General features: G+C 43.4%; 1 protein-coding gene across 1 annotated transcript in view; it reads right to left on the bottom strand.

Annotated features, from left to right (window-relative positions):
• Nucleotides 1-18,670, bottom strand: part of NDRG2 (NDRG family member 2) — a 2,287,731-nt gene that overhangs the window by 1,556,825 nt on the left and 712,236 nt on the right. Inside the window, exon 5 of the mRNA XM_044058563.1 lies at nucleotides 11,347-11,409. Within this exon, the coding sequence (XP_043914498.1) occupies nucleotides 11,347-11,409 (63 nt within the window). The remainder of the gene's footprint in view (nucleotides 1-11,346; nucleotides 11,410-18,670) is intronic.

The following is an 18,670-nucleotide window of genomic DNA, read 5'->3' as shown; positions in this document are numbered from 1 at the left end:
TCCTCCCCCTGAGCCTAGCCTGGCCCCATTGTAGGATTGTTTCCGTATTTTGACGATTCTACACTGTCATTTTTTCCAGTCCTGGCACCAGTGCGCCTACCAAGATTGGGCACTTTTTTATCCTGGGTCTTGTGCACCCAGCTATGTTTTTTTAGGGTTCCTATTACACGAACGAACTTTTCAAAGTTCGAATGTCATATGGTCAATACCATATGATCGAACTTTGAAAAGTTTGAAGGTTAAATGTAATGGCACCATACGGTGCAGAATGGGAGAATTTCCCTTTTCTGCAATGAAGTGTGATCTCGGAGTCGGTATATTTAAGTAGGGGGGATGGGGGTGCATGGGGGCTTGCCCCCCTGCTCGGAGCGTTAAGATAAGTTTTATTTTTTGATGTTTTATTATATATTTGAAGTTTCAAACTTCGATCATATGTTGTCGAACATATGGGATTCAAAGTTTTGAAACTTTGAATATATAATATAGACCCCTTTTTTATTTTTGATTTACTTCTGTCCATGATACATGCTACATAAATACAGTCTATATTTCAGTGTCGCCTTGGAAAGATTTTGTGAAAAACAGGGTCCACCTCATGAAGGTACCCACCAAGACTTGAGGATGAATTCAATTTCAGCACTACTATGCTCCTTTTGCTTGATGACTTTTCGTCTCACCATCAGGACCCTATGCAACCTGGTATGTCATGTCAGTACCACATACTCTGCCTAAGTTAGTCTGCTGCATGACGTCAACACTACATACTCTCTGTCTTATACTACCTGCTGCATGATGTCAGTATTACATACTCCCACTATGCAGCCTGCTGCATGATGTCAACACCACATGCTCTGATCTATGCAGCCTGCTACATGATGTCAGTACTACAAACTCTGACAAATGCAGCACTGGTTAATGTCAGCACTACATATTCTGAAATATGCAGCTCTGTGTAATGTCAGCATTACATACTCTGACATGTGTACATTACTGAGTGATGTCAGCACTACATACTTTCATATATGCAGCACCATGTGATGTCAGCACTACATACTCTGCCCTATCGAGCCTGCTACATGATGTCAGGATACATATGTAGCCTGCTGAGTGATGTCAGCAATATATAATCTGACATTTGCAGTGCTGCATGACGCCAGCATGACATACTCTTAAATATGCAGCCTAAGTGATGTCAGCCCTGCATAATCTGACATATGCAGTGCTGCACAGTGTGATGCCAGTGCTACATAATCTGACATATGCAGTGCTGCACAGTGTGATGCCAGCGCTACATAATCTGACATATGCAGTGCTGCACTGTGTGATGCCAGCGCTACATAATCTGACATATGCAGTGCTGCACAGTGTGATGCCAGCGCTACATAATCTGACATATGCAGTGCTGCACAGTGTGATGTCAGCACGGCATAATCTGACATATGCAGTACCGTGTGATGTCAGCACTACATAATATGCACTATGCAGCCTTCTACATGATGTCAGTACTGCATATTCTGACATGTAGCTTGCTGTGTGATGTCAGCACTACATAATCTGGTATATGCAGCACAGTGTGATGTCAGCACTACATAATCTCCACTATGCAACCTGCTACATGTCAGTGCTACATATTTAGACATTATATATTTATATGTAGCCTGCTGAGCGATGCCAGCACTGCATAATCTGACATAGGCAGCATGGTGTGATGTCAGCACTACATAATCTGATATATGCAGCATGGTGTGATATCAGCACTACATAATCTGACATATGCAGCATGGTGTGATGTCAGCACTACATAATCTGACATATGCAGCATGGTGTGATGTCAGCATTACTTAATCTGACCTATGCAGCATGGTGTGATGTCAGCACTACATAATCTGACCTATGCAGCAAATGTCAGCACTACATAATCTAACCTATACAGCATGGTGAGATGTCAGCACTACATAATCAGACACATGCAGCATGGTGTGATGTCAGCACTACATAATCTGACATATGCATGATGTGATGTCAGCACTACATAATCTGACATATGCAGCATGGTGTGATGTCAGCACTACATAATCTGACATGCAGCACGGTGTGATGTCAACACTACATAATCTGACATATGCAGCACTGTGTGATGTCAGCACTACACAATATGACATATGCAGTATGGTGTGATGTCAGCACTACATAATCTGACATATGCAGTATGGTGTGATGTCAGCACTACATAATCTGACATATGCAGCATGGTGTGATGTCAGCACTACATAATCTGACACATGCAGCATGGTGTGATGTCAGCACTACATAATCTGACATATGCAGCATGGTGTGATGTCAGCAGTACATAATCTGATATATACAGTGCTGCACACAGTGATGTCAGCACTACATAATCTGATATATGCAACATGGTGTGATGTCAGCACTACATAATATGACATATGCAGCATGATGTGATGTCAGCACTACATAATCTGACATGCAGCATGGTGTGATGTCAGCACAACATAATCTGACATATGCAGCATGGTGTGATGTCAGCACTACATAATCTGACATATGCAGCACCGTGTGATGTTAGCAATACATAATTTGACATATGCAGTGCTGCACAGTGTGATGTCAGTGCTATATAATCTGACATATGCAGAGCTGCACAGTGTGATGCCAGCGCTACATAATCTGACATATGCAGTGCTGCACAGTGTGATGCCAGCGCTACATAATCTGACATATGCAGTGCTGCACAGTGTGATGTCAGCACTGCATAATCTGACATATGCAGTACCATGTGATGTCAGCACTACATAATATGCACTATGCAGCCTTCTACATGATGTCAGTACTGCATATTCTGACATGTAGCTTGCTGTGTGATGTCAGCACTACATAATCTGACGTGCAGCACAGTGTGATGTCAGCACTACATAATCTCCACTATGCAACCTGCTACATGTCAGTGCTACATATTTAGACATATGTAGCCTGCTGAGCGATGTCAACATTGCATAATCTGACATATGCAGCATGGTATGATGTCAGCACTACATAATCTGATATATGCATCATGGTGTGATGTCAGCACTACATAATCTGACATATGAGGCACAGTGTGATGTCAGCACTACATAATCTGCACTATGCAGCCTGCTACATGATGTCAGTGCTACATATTTAGACATATGTAGCAAGATGAGCGATATCAGACCTGCATAATATGACATATGCAGCATGGTGTGATGTCAACACCACATAATCTGACATATTTAAGAGTACAACAAAATTGATTGGCCAGAAAAGAGCCATAAAGACAACAGAGTGGACTATTAAGGATAAGAACGAAATTATGTATTGTTACTATTATGTAAAAAGCCCAGAATTTCCAGACACAAGATATACATGCAGCACGGTGTGATCCCTGACATATGCAGCATGGTGTGATGTCAGCACTACATAATCTGACATATGCAGCATGGAATGATGTCAGCACTACATAATCTGACATAAGCAGCATGGTGTGATGTCAGCACTGCATAATCTGGCATATGCAGTACCGTGTGATGTCAGCACTACATAATATGCACTATGCAGCCTTCTACATGATGTCAGTACTGCATATTCTGACATGTATCTTGCTGTGTGATGTCAGCACTACATAATCTGGCATATGCAGCACAGTGTGATGTCAGCACTACATAATCTCCACTATGCAACCTGCTACATGTCAGTGCTACATATTTAGACATTATATATTTATATGTAGCCTGCTGAGCGATGCCAGCACTGCATAATCTGACATTGGCAGCATGGTGTGATGTCAGCACTACATAATCTGATATATGCAGCATGGTGTGATGTCAGCACTACATAATCTGACATATGCAGCACTGTGTGATAGCACTACATAATCTGACATACAGCATGGTGTGATGTCAGCACTACATAATCTGACATATACAGCACGGTGTGATGTCAGCACTACATAATCTGACATATGCAGCATGGTGTGATGTCAGCACTACATAATATGACCTATGCAGCATGGTGTGATGTCAGCACTACATAATATGACCTATGCAGCATGGTGTGATGTCAGCACTACATAATCTGGCCTATGCAGCATGGTGTGATGTTAGCACTACATAATCTAACCTATGCATCATGGTGAGATGTCAGCTCTACATAATCTGACACATGCAGCATGGTGTGATGTCAGCACTACATAATCTGACATATGCACGATGTGATGTCAGCACTACATAATCTGACATTCAGCATGGTGTGATGTCAGCACTACAATCTGACATGCAGCACGGTGTGATGTCAGCACTACATAATTGACATATGCAACACTGCTTGATGTCAGCACTACATAATATGACATATGCAGTATGGTGTGATGTCAGCACTACATAATCTGACATATGCAGTATAGTGTGATGTCAGCACTACATAATCTGACATATGCAGCATGGTGTGATGTCAGCACTACATAATCTGACATATGCAGCACCGTGTGATGTCAGCAATACATAATCTGACATATGCAGTGCTGCACAGTGTGATGCCAGCACTACATAATCTGACATATGCAGTGCTGCACAGTGTGATGTCAGCACTGCATAATCCGACATATGCAGTAACGTGTGATGTGAGCACTACATAATATGCACTATGCAGCCTTCTACATGATGTCAGTACTGCATATTCTGACATGTAGCTTGCTGTGTGATGTCAGCACTACATAATCTGACAGATGCAGCACAGTGTGATGTCAGCACTACATAATCTCCACCATGCAACCTGCTACATGTCAGTGCTACATATTTAGACATATGTAAGCCTGCTGAGCGATGTCAGCACTGCATAATCTGACATATGCAGCATGGTGTGATGTCAGCACTACATAATCTGATATATGCAGCATGGTGTGATGTCAGCACTACATAATCTGACATATGCAGCACAGTGTGATGTCAGCACTACATAATCTGACACATGCAGCACAGTGTGATGTCAGCACTACATAATCTGACACATGCAGCACAGTGTGATGTCAGCACTACATAATCTGACATATGCAGCACAGTGTGATGTCAGCACTACATAATCTGACATATACAGCATGGTGTGATGTCAGCACTACATCATCTGACATATGCAGCATGGTGTGATGTCAGCACTACATATTCTGACCTATGCAGCATGGTGTGATGTCAGCACTACATAATCTGACCTAAGCAGCACAGTGTGATGCCAGCACTACATACTTTCATATATGCAGCACCATGTGATGTCAGCACTACATACTCTGCCCTATCGAGCCTGCTACATGATGTCAGGTTACATATGTAGCCTGCTGAGTGATGTCAGCAATACACAATCTGACATTTGCAGTGCTGCATGATGCCAGCACGACATACTCTTAAATATGCAGCCTGCTAAGTGATGTCAGCACTGCATAATCTGACATATGCAGTACCGTGTGATGTCAGCACTACATAATATGCACTATGCAGCCTTCTACATGAAATCAGTGCTGCATATTCTGAGATATGTAGCTTGCTGTGTGATGGCAGCACTACATAATCTGGCATATGCAGCACAGTGAGATGTCAGCAATACATAATCTGACATATGCAGTGCTGCACAGTGTGATGTCAGCGCTATATAATTTGACATAGGCAGAGCTGCACAGTGTGATGCCAGCGCTACATAATCTGACATATGCAGTGCTGCACAGTGTGATGCCAGCGCTACATAATCTGACATATGCAGTGCTGCACAGTGTGATGTCAGCACTGCATAATCTGACATATGCAGTACCGTGTGATGTCAGCACTACATAATATGCACTATGCAGCCTTCTACATGATGTCAGTACTGCATATTCTGACATGTATCTTGCTGTGTGATGTCAGCACTACATAATCTGGCATATGCAGCACAGTGTGATGTCAGCACTACATAATCTCCACTATGCAACCTGCTACATGTCAGTGCTACATATTTAGACATTATATATTTATATGTAGCCTGCTGAGCGATGCCAGCACTGCATAATCTGACATAGGCAGCATGGTGTGATGTCAGCACTACATAATCTGATATATGCAGCATGGTGTGATATCAGCACTACATAATCTGACATATGCAGCATGGTGTGATGTCAGCACTACATAATCTGATATATGCAGCATGGTGTGATATCAGCACTACATAATCTGACATATACAGCATGGTGTGATGTCAGCACTGCATAATCTGACATATGCAGTACCGTGTGATGTCAGCACTACATAATATGCACTATGCAGCCTTCTACATGATGTCAGTACTGCATATTCTGACATATATCTTGCTGTGTGATGTCAGCACTACATAATCTGGCATATGCAGCACAGTGTGATGTCAGCACTACATAATCTCCACTATGCAACCTGCTACATGTCAGTGCTACATATTTAGACATTATATATTTATATGTAGCCTGCTGAGCGATGCCAGCACTGCATAATCTGACATAGGCAGCATGGTGTGATGTCAGCACTACATAATCTGATATATGCAGCATGGTGTGATATCAGCACTACATAATCTGACATATACAGCATGGTGTGATGTCAGCACTACATAATCTGACATATGCAGCATGGTGTGATGTCAGCATTACATAATCTGACCTATGCAGTATGGTGTGATGTCAGCACTACATAATCTGACATATGCAGCATGGTGTGATGTCAGCACTACATAATCTGACATATGCAGCATGGTGTGATGTCAGCACTACATAATATGACATATGCAGCATGGTGTGATGTCAGCAGTGCATAATCTGATATATACAGTGCTGCACACAGTGATGTCAGCACTACATAATCTGATATATGCAACATGGTGTGATGTCAGCACTACATAATATGACATATGCATCATGGTGTGATGTCAGCACTACATAATCTGACATGCAGCATGGTGTGATGTCAGCACAACATAATCTGACATATGCAGTATGGTGTGATGTAAGCACTACATAATCTGACATATGCCGCACTGTGTGATGTCAGCAATACATAATCTGACATATGCAGTGCTGCACAGTGTGATGTCAGCGCTATATAATCTGACATAGGCAGAGCTGCACAGTGTGATGCCAGCGCTACATAATCTGACATATGCAGTGCTGCACAGTGTGATGCCAGCGCTACATAATCTGACATATGCAGTGCTGCACAGTGTGATGCCAGCACTGCATAATCTGACATATGCAGTACCGTGTGATGTCAGCACTACATAATATGCACTATGCAGCCTTCTACATGATGTCAGTACTGCATATTCTGACATGTAGCTTGCTGTGTGATGTCAGCACTACATAATCTGACATGTGCAGCACAGTGTGATGTCAGCACTACATAATCTCCACTATGCAACCTGCTACATGTCAGTGTTACATATTTAGACATATGTAGCCTGCTGAGCGATGTCAGCACTGCATAATCTGACATATGCAGCATGGTGTGATGTCAGCACTACATAATCTGATATATGCATCATGGTGTGATGTCAGCACTACATAATCTGACATATGAGGCACAGTGTGATGTCAGCACTACATAATCTGCACTATGCAACCTGCTACATGATGTCAGTGCTACATATTTAGACATATGTAGCAAGATGAATGAGCGATATCAGACCTGCATAATCTGACATATGCAGCATGGTGTGATGTCAGCACTACATAATCTGATATATGCATCATGGTGTGATGTCAGCACTACCTAATCTGACATATGAGGCACAGTGTGATGTCAGCACTACATAATCTGCACTATGCAACCTGCTACATGATGTCAGTGCTACATATTTAGACATATGTAGCAAGATGAATGAGCGATATCAGACCTGCATAATATGACATATGCAGCATGGTGTGATGTCAACACCACATAATCTGACATATTTAAGAGTACAACAAAATTGATTGGCCAGAAAAGAGCCATAAAGACAACAGAGTGGACTATTAAGGATACGAACGAAATTATGTATTGTTACTATTATGTAAAAAGCCCAGAATTTCCAGACACAAGATATACATGCAGCACGGTGTGATCCCTGACATATGCAGCATGGTGTGATGTCAGCACTACATAATCTGACATAAGCAGCATGGTGTGATGTCAGCACTACATAATCTGACATATGCAGCATGGTGTGATGTCAGCACTACATAATCTGACATATACAGCACGGTGTGATGTCAGCACTACATAATCTGACATGCAGCATGGTGTGATGTCAGCACTACATAATATGACCTATGCAGCATGGTGTGATGTCAGCACTACATAATATGACCTATGCAGCATGGTGTGATGTCAGCACTACATAATCTGGCCTATGCAGCATGGTGTGATGTCAGCACTACATAATCTAACCTATGCATCATGGTGAGATGTCAGCTCTACATAATCTGACACATGCAGCATGGTGTGACGTCAGCACTACATAATCTGACATATGCATGATGTGATGTCAGCACTACATAATCTGACATATTCAGCATGGTGTGATGTCAGCACTACAATCTGACATGCAGCACGGTGTGATGTCAGCACAACATAATTGACATATGCAGCACTGTGTGATGTCAGCACTACATAATATGACATATGCAGTATGGTGTGATGTCAGCACTACATAATCTGACATATGCAGTGTAGTGTGATGTCAGCACTACATAATCTGACATATGCAGCATGGTGTGATGTCAGCACTACATAATCTGACATATGCAGCATGGTGTGATGTCAGCACTACATAATCTGACATATGCAGCACCGTGTGATGTCAGCAATTCATAATCTGACATATGCAGTGCTGCACAGTGTGTTGTCAGCGCTAGATAATCTGACATATGCAGTGCTGCACAGTGTGATGCCAGCGCTACATAATCTGACATATGCAGTGCTGCACAGTGTGATGTCAGCACTGCATAATCTGACATATGCAGTAACGTGTGATGTGAGCACTACATAATATGCACTATGCAGCCTTCTACATGATGTCAGTACTGTATATTCTGACATGTAGCTTGCTGTGTGATGTCAGCACTACATAATCTGACATATGCAGCGCAGTGTGATGTCAGCACTACATAATCTCCACCATGCAACCTGCTACATGTCAGTGCTACATATTTAGACATATGTAAGCCTGCTGAGCGATGTCAGCACTGCATAATCTGACATATGCAGCATGGTGTGATGTCAGCACTACATAATCTGATATATGCAGCATGGTGTGATGTCAGCACTACATAATCTGACATATGCAGCACAGTGTGATGTCAGCACTACATAATCTGACATATGCAGCACAGTGTGATGTCAGGACTACATAGTCTGACATATGCAGCACAGTGTGATGTCAGCACTACATAATCTGACATATACAGCATGGTGTGATGTCAGCACTACATAATCTGACATATGCAGCATGGTGTGATGTCAGCACTACATATTCTGACCTATGCAGCATGGTGTGATGTCAGCACTACATAATCTGACCTATGCAGCACAGTGTGATGCCAGCACTACATACTTTCATATATGCAGCACCATGTGATGTCAGCACTACATACTCTGCCCTATCGAGCCTGCTACATGATGTCAGGTTACATATGTAGCCTGCTGAGTGATGTCAGCAATACACAATCTGACATTTGCAGTGCTGCATGATGCCAGCACAACATACTCTTAAATATGCAGCCTGCTAAGTGATGTCAGCACTGCATAATCTGACATATGCAGTACCGTGTGATGTCAGCACTACATAATATGCACTATGCAGCCTTCTACATGAAATCAGTGCTGCATATTCTGAGATATGTAGCTTGCTGTGTGATGGCAGCACTACATAATCTGACATATGCAGCACAGTGAGATGTCAGCACTACATAATCTGCACTATGCAACCTGCTACATGATGTTAGTGCTACATATTTAGACATATGTAGCAAGCTGAGCGATGTCAGCCCTGCATAATCTGACATATGCAGTGCTGCACAGTGTGATGTCAGCACTACATAATCTGACATATGCAGTGCTGCACAGTGTGATGCCAGCACTACATAATCTGACATATGCAGTGCTGCATATTGTGATGCCAGCACTACATAATCTGACACATGCAGTTCTGCACATTGTGATGTCAGCACTACATAATCTGACATATGCAGTTCTGCACAGTGTGATGTCAGCACTACATAATATGCACTATGCAGCCTTCTACATGAAATCAGTGCTGCATATTCTGAGATATGTAGCTTGCTGTGTGATAGCAGCACTACATAATCTGACATATGCAGCACAGTGAGATGTCAGCACTACATAATCTGCACTATGCAACCTGCTACATGATGTTAGTGCTACATATTTAGACATATGTAGCAAGCTGAACGATGTCAGCCCTGCATAATCTGACATATGCAGTGCTGCACAGTGTGATGTCAGCACTACATAATCTGACATATGCAGTGCTGCACAGTGTGATGCCAGCACTACATAATCTGACATATGCAGAGCCGCATATTGTGATGCCAGCACTACATAATCTGACATATGCAGTTCTGCACATTGTGATGTCAGCACTACATAATCTGACATATGCAGTGCAGCACAGTGTGATGCCAGCACTACATAATCTGACATATGCAGTTCTGCACAGTGTGATGCCAGCACTACATAATCTGACATATGCAGTGCTGCACAGTGTGATGCCAGCACTACATAATCTGACATATGCAGTGCAGCACAGTGTGATGCCAGCACTACATAATCTGACATATGCAGTGCAGAACAGTGTGATGCCAGCACTACATAATCTGACATATGCAGTGCTGCACAGTGTGATGCCAGCACTACATAATCTGACATATGCAGTGCTGCACAGTGTGATGTCAGCACTACATAATCTGACATATGCAGTGCTGCACAGTGTGATGCCAGCACTACATAATCTGACATATGCAGTGCTGCACAGTGTGATGCTAGCACTACATAATCTGACATATGCAGTGCTGCACTGTGTGATGCCAGCACTACATAATCTGACATATGCAGTGCTGCACAGTGTGATGTCAGCACTACATAATCTGACATATGCAGTGCTTCATGATGCCATTATCCTTCTTTCTGAACATAATGCAAAACATTAGATTTTAGTTATGGGGTTTAAATATGAAGAAAAGATTAAATGTAAGCACTGTCTGTCTATAGCAAGGACTGTACATAAAACAGAAATCACAAGCAAACAGCAGTATGAAAAACTCACTTGAAGTGCTGTAATACACAGGCGAACATCTCGGATAGCTGGTCCAGTGATGGGTATTGGTACCTGTGGAAAAATCAGAGAAAAGAGATGGTTACAAAGGTAAAAAAGTACACTTGTATATACTTACCATAAATGTAGATGTTTGAGTGTATTCACTGTTGCAGTTATCACACCTGGGTTATCTGCCTGCAGATAGCCCTCAGTCAGCCCATAAACCAGAGACTTAGTATTTTTGCATCAGATACTGCCACTTCTTCCATGATGGCAGGTCGTCAGGGGTATAAAAACAGGCAGCCAACACCATTACATCAGTTTTTCTTGCCCCAAATGTCAGGAGCCCCCAAATAGGGAGCTAGGATATGGTGGGGAAAACACCACCAGTAAAACGTAAATACCAATACCAGTAGGAACAGCCACAGAGAGGAAAGATAAAGAGACAGAGAAAACCAGGGTGGGGCTGGAGAGAGGGAAACCAGGACTGCAACAGTGAATACACTCAAACATCTACATTTATGGTAATTGTACACAACTGTACTACGTTCTTCATGTTTCACTTTTGCGGTTATCACACTTGGGTTGATTCCCAAAGCTGACAAATGGGTGGAGGCAGTCAAGAAGAGTTAGGGCTGGCTAGTAGGCCTTGCAAGACTGCTGTAACAAATCTTGCCCTGGATTTGGAAAAGACAAGCAGGTGGTAATGCTTGATAAAGGTGTGTACAGAACTCCAGGGAGCAGCTTCCAGTATGTCGCTGGTAGGGACTCCCCTGAGAAATGCTGCAGAGGTAGATGTAGTCCTAGTGGAATGTGTTCTGACTCCCTGAGGGGTTGGTTTTCCATGGTGTTTGTAGCAGAAACGGATGCAGTGTGTTATCCATTTGGAAATGGTTTGCTTTGAAATGGCCTTACCCTTTGCCCCTGTTGCAAAGCTGACTAGCAGCTGGTCAGATTTTCTGAAAGACTTAGTCCTATCAAGGTAGGACCTGAGCTGTCTGTGCACATCCAAAGAGTGCAGGATCCTTTCCCCTTTATTTTGAGGATTAGGGAAGAAGGTTGGCAAATGGATGGATTGGTTGAGAGCCACACTGGACACCACTTTAGGCATAAAGGAAGAGTTAATCCTGAGGGAAATCCTATCAGCATGAAAAATAATGGAGGGTTCCACAGCCATCAGTGCTTGTAACTCACTCTTCTAGCTGAAGTGATGGCTAGAATCAAGGAATTTTAACGCTACTGATGTTCAAATGGGGGAAGTGTGAGCTTTTCCAATACAAAGCTAAGGTCCCAGGCAGGGGTGGGGGCTCTCTTTAGTGGCCTTAAGTTGTTTGCCCCTCTTAGGAACGGTTTGATGAGAGGGTGAGATAATAGAGGTGGCACCGTATTGTAATGAGCTGAGATGGCAGAGGCATGGATCTTAATGGAGGAGAAGGATAAGCCTCTGTGGAGTAGTTCTGCTAGGTAATCCGGGATTAGAGGTAAGGAGGGCAGTGCTGTGTCCTTTCCTTTAGACTGAATCCAAGAATAATACCTTTTCCACTTTTCAGCATAGAATTTCCTAGTACTGGGGCTTCTGGCTTCAAAGATGATGTCCAGCACCTGTTTGCTTAGGGTTGCTGGTGAAGTATTTAAGGAATAACCCAGGCTGTAAGATTTAGGGTTTGCAATTTTGGATACAAAATCTGTCCCTCCTGCTGAGAAAGCAGGTTTGGAGTCTGGTGTAGGTGCCAGGGTGACACCGTTGTCAGGCTACGCAAGAGTGGGTATCAGTGCTGGTGTGGCCAGTCCGGGGCAATCAGAATTGTCCTTGGCCTGTCTTGTTTTATCTTGAGTAGTACTCTTGAGAGAAGGGGCAGAGGGGGGAAGGCATAGATTGAGAGGTTTTCCCATTGAAAGGATAGGGCATCCATCTTCCAGGCCCTGCTGTGAGGGTTCCTGGTGCAGAATTTGCTTAACTGGTGGTTGTCGGGGGAGGCAAAGAGATCCACCACTGAGGTCCCCCATTTCTGGATCAGAAGGTTGAAGGTGCTGGACTCCAATTTCCACTCATGTGGGTCTAGGAGATTTCTGCTTAAGTTGTCTGCCAGTGAGTTTTGTTTGCCTGGCAGGAATTGAGTTTATAGATGGACTTGGTTGTCCAAGGCCATGTTCCACAGGGCCATGGCTAACCTGCAGAGTGGGTAAGAATGGGTTCCCCCTTGCTTGTTGATGTACCACATAACTGTGGTGTTGTCTGTTTTTATCAGCAGTTGTCCTGGAAAGAGTAGGTATCTGAAAGCTGTCAGGGCATTCTGTACAGCTAGCATCTCTTTCTGGTTGATGTGCAGGAGAATTTGACTTGGGCTCCAGTGGCCCTGAATACATTTGCCAGCCATCTGTGCCTCCCCCATGCATAGTCTGATGCGTCTGTGGTCAGGGTCTGGGCGGCATGGGGTTGAGTAAAAGGCAGTCCCTTGTTGTGGTTGCATGCTTCTGCCCACCAAAGGAATTCTGTCCTTAGACAAGGTATGATAGGAATCACTGTTTGCAGATCCTGAGAATGTTGGCACCAAAGACTTTTTAAGTACCGCTGAAGTTTCCTCAAATGCACTCTGGCATATCAAATTAGCAGAATACATGAGGCCATGAACGCTAGGGTTTGCAGTATTTTTCTTGCAGATAGCCGAGTTCTAGTGGCCATTTGTTTGAAGTAGTCTGTCAGATAGACCTGTTCGTCTGAAGTGAGGAATGCCATCTGGGAAGTTATATCCAAGCTTGCTCCCAGGAATACAATCTTTTGACTGGGTACCAGTTGTGATTTATTTTCATTGATGGTGTACCCCAATGAGGTGAGAAGCTTTTTACAAATGCCAGGTGCTGAAGCAGCAGTTCCTGACTGTCCGCCTGAATCAGTCATCCAAGTACAGGTAAATTTGGATGTTTCTCTACCTGCAGTATGCAATGGCTGGAGCCAGGCATTTTATGAATACCCTGGATGCAGTAGATAAGCCAAAGGGAAGTGCAGAGAACTGATAATGCATAGACCTTGCCCTGAAATGTAGATAATTCCTGCATGACTCCCTTATGGAGATGTGCAGATAGGCTTCTTTAAAGTCTAGGGTGACTGACCAGGCATCCGTGGCTAACATAGGGAGAAGCTGTTGCAGGATAAGCACCTTGAATTTTGGTACCACCAGGAAGGTGTTGAGAATTGAAAGATCCAGGATTGGGAGCCAACAGCCCTCTTTCCTGGGTACCAGGAGTAGTCTGGAGTAGAATCCTTGACCCCTCTATTCTACTGGAACAGGCTGAATAGCTCTGATGTTGAGCAGGGAAAGTACTTGGTTTTGAGCCTCTGCCCACTGGTTTGGAGGAAGGTCTGGAAACCCACTTGGGGTTGGCAGTGAATGGAAATAAAATTTGTACTCCGGGGATATACATTGTTGAGGACCCATCGGTTCTGAGTGATGGACATCCAGTTTTTTGCATGAAGGGCAAGTTTTCCTCCTAGGGGCACAAGCAATTGGGGAGGGCTGGGAAGTAGAGTTGGGAAGTCATTGTGAGCTTTTTCCATAAGTAGGGGGCTTACCATTCCCTGCTTTAGGGTTGGGGCACTCCATTACTTAGATCTCTGCATACCCTGAGACTGTAGTCTGGGTGGTGTGTTTCCCCGGTCTTGTTTGGGAAGGCCTGGAGGGGGCTGGAAAGGACAAGTGTTTTGAAGGGCAATCCTACTGAATCTAGGGGGGTTGCACTTGTAGGAATTCTTTAACAGTCTGCATAGATTTAGCTTTTCTTCCATCTTTTTAAGAACCTCTTCTGCTTTGGTGCCAAACAAACAATCCTTATTCAAAGGAGTGTCTAGTAATTTAGATTTGACATGATCTGGCAAGGTCTGCTCCTTCAGCCAAGCATGTCTTCTCAGTACAGAGCCAGTGACTGCTGCCCAGCAAGATGCTTCTAGAGCATCAAAGCCACACTGCAAAGTATGCTTACTGACTTGATTTGCAGAGTGCATAAGTTCCTGCAATTCTTTATTTTCTGCACAATCTGGAACAGTTACCACTTACCACTTTTTGTTTAAAAAGTTCCACAATATGTTGCTGGTATTTCAGCATGTGAAACTGGCAAATCAATGCCCTGATAGCAAGAGTTGCAGACGTATATACCTTCTTACTCCATCTGTCCAAAGCTCTGGAATGCCTGACCGAAGGGGTGGGAGATTTGGCTGTAGTACCCTTAATAGCTTTAGGCCCCTGGGAAATGATCTCTGGGTCAGCAGTAGGATTCCTGAAAAGAAACTTGTGAGTATCAGGTACTCTGTAGTACCTCTCAGGTTTTCTAGGGGCAGGAGGTAATGTGTCAGGAGTTAGACTGGATTGCATAAAAACATCATCCACAACATCCAGGACTGGGGGTATAGCTAAACGCCTGTGCTGAGGCAACTCAAAATTCTCTGAGTCTCTTTTTGGACTGAGGATAGTCTTGGCATTCCCAATGGAAATGCTATCTTAAAGTATGCAAAGTTTCACCAAAAGAAAAATCCTTTTGAGGGGAGGCAGAGGGAATGGATTCCTCTGCATCTGAATCCTCATATGCGGATAAGGGCATGTCTTTATAATCAGAAAGGTCAGAGTTATCGGACTCCTGGTCTGTAGAACCAGAAGGGGACTGGGTTCTTTGTCTCTTTGCAGGGGAAGGCTGGCTTCCCCTAATCAGTATAATAAGGTCTTCGGCCATTCTAAGCATTTGTTTTTGTGGCATGGGTGCCCGAGGATGCGCTTTGGTCATCGGTTTTCTATGTGTAGTGCGTACTCTGGGCCTAAGAAACTCGGTAGTTTTGGTTAAAAATGAAGTTGTTGGTTTGATTCGAACATCAGTAGGATGACAAACTCCCTCAAAAGCTGGTGCCTGCACAACGGCTCCGGACCCATCCAAGGTATGGACATCCGCTGGTTCCATAGTCAAAAAAGAATCTCACTGCATACCAGACTCCAAATGGGTCTCAGCAGAGGCCTGTGAATCCATAGAAGTGGGCATCAGGGGCTGCAAAGGCACCTCACTGAGTACCGGCAGACTGTCGACTAGCTTAACAGAAGCGTCGTCGGCAGTTTTGGACCTATGCGGTCTGTCTGCCTCTGTCTTTATCCTTACGTTTTTCAAGAAGATCGGTAGTCAGATGGCTTACCGCAGCCATTTCAGAATACGGAGATAGAGAGCGAAAGAATTTAGTGAAAAAGATAGCCCGATGACGAGTGGTTCAGGCGTTAACCAAGGCAAAAACCCAACAGCGAGGGACATCGTGGTCTGGGCCTAAACAGGTGATGCAGTAAGAATGAAAATCTCTGAGAGGTATTTTGCTTTTCACAGGCAAGACAATTCTTAACTTTTTCCTGACATCGGTTAGAGCAAGAAAAAAGGATTCCCAACAGGGTACTTAGCTTTAGAAGGCTTCAGGATTATTCAACTCGAAAACGAAAAATTCAGGCAGTGGCCAACCGGCACTTGGAACTGCTTCTAGCTCCTCCTCGGCAACAAAGACTGATGTAATAGCGTCGGCTGCCTGTTTTTATACCCCTGACGACCTGACGTCATGGAAGACGTGACAGCATCCGACGCAGAAATACTAAGTCTCTGGTATTTGGGCCGACTGAGGGCTACCTGCAGGCAGATAACCCAAGTGTGATGACTGCAACAGTGAAAGACGAAGAACATCAAGTGTTTCAGCTTAAACCATGATGACAGAATTGGAAAAAATAAAATCCTGTATGTGACTCGTTTGAATGTAATTTAATGAGCAGAAAGTGCCACATCCTGTTTGATCCTGTCAATTCTTAGTACCCTGACAGTGTTCAACAAAGAAGCAGAATCAATGATGTGCAGTCAAGTTAAGATCCATGGAATTTCATTTTCTCGACTTGGCTTGCATCTCAGTTTACCTTTAACCAAAATAAGCAATATGAGCTGGATACAGATGGATTAGAAATCATGCTACACTTGTCTACACTTACTACAGCTGACACACGTTTCCTTAAGGTATTTCATTAGTTTGCTCCACTGTGTGGTTACAGAGTTAAAGTAAACTACAATGTTGTGTGTGGGGGTAGGCAATTATCAGGAGCTCATCAAAGGCCATTATCCTAAAACCTACTCACTCTAACATATCTAGAATCACCTATAACATGAAGAAGTACTGACCAGACCTCACAACATGCAACATCATTCCCAGTTGTTCAGCATGTGTAACTGTGTTGAGTAACATTGCTGCCGGTCAAGCACAACACAAAGTAATGCTGTGGGGCCAGCAACAGATGCAACATGCAAGGCAGTGGCCCAACCCACAACCTGATATGACATGAAACAGAACGAAGGTTCTAGCACTGCTCAACAAAATGAAAGCTGCTGATGCCCCACACATAAGCAGATATGACATGAAACAAAAGGGAGGTTCTAGCAGTGCACAACACATGAAGCAGTCATGTTGCCATAGTAACAGGTATAAAATGAGGTAGAACTGAAAAAGTGGCATCACACAGAACATGAAGTGTTTTTGAGATCATAATGGTACACAATATACTGCAGTTCAAACATAACATATAACATGAAAAGTAAAGCTCTCTTACAATAACAGTATATTTTAATATATAAGTATATTGGTATTTAGTCAAAAAGTACAGTTGTGTACACTTACCATAAATGTAGATATTCGAGTATATTCACTGTTGCAGTCATCACATTTGGGTTATCTGCTTGCAGTAGCCCTCAGTCAGCCTGATTATCAAAGTCTTGGGTCGTGCGTCAGTTGCTGTCTCATCTTCCATGACGTCAGGTAGACAGGGGTATAAAGCATCATTACATCAGTTTTTCTTGCCCCAGATGTCAGGTGCCTCCATAATGGGAAGCAATTATATATACAAGGTTACACCTCCAACAAAAAAGCAAATACACCAAAAAGCTTTAAGCATAGTAAACAATAATAGAGGTATAGCCAATAGAAGTCAGGGGGCAGGAGGGAGGGTATCAAGGACTGCAACAGTGAATACACTCAAACATCTACATTTATGGTAAGTGTACACAACTGTACTATGTTCCTCGTGTTTCACTGTTGCATTCAACACATTTGGGTAGATTCCCAAAGCTAAGGATGGAAGGAGGAAATCAGACAGCATTAGGACCAGTTATAAGGCCCTGCAAGACTGCAGTGGCAAAGCCAGCTCTGGATTTAGAGAAAATTGGCAAATGGCAATGCTTGTTGAATGTATGCACAGAGCTCCAGGTAGCAGCTTTTACGATGTCCCTGGTAGGGACACCTCTGAGAAAGGCTGTAGAGGTAGATGCAACCCTGGTTGAA

Source organism: Protopterus annectens, chromosome 16.part0 (assembly GCF_019279795.1).
Source record: "Protopterus annectens isolate FY-2018-M chromosome 16.part0, PAN1.0, whole genome shotgun sequence".
In the NCBI taxonomy this organism is placed as follows: domain Eukaryota; kingdom Metazoa; phylum Chordata; order Ceratodontiformes; family Protopteridae; genus Protopterus; species Protopterus annectens.
This window is presented reverse-complemented; position numbering and strand designations above follow the sequence as displayed.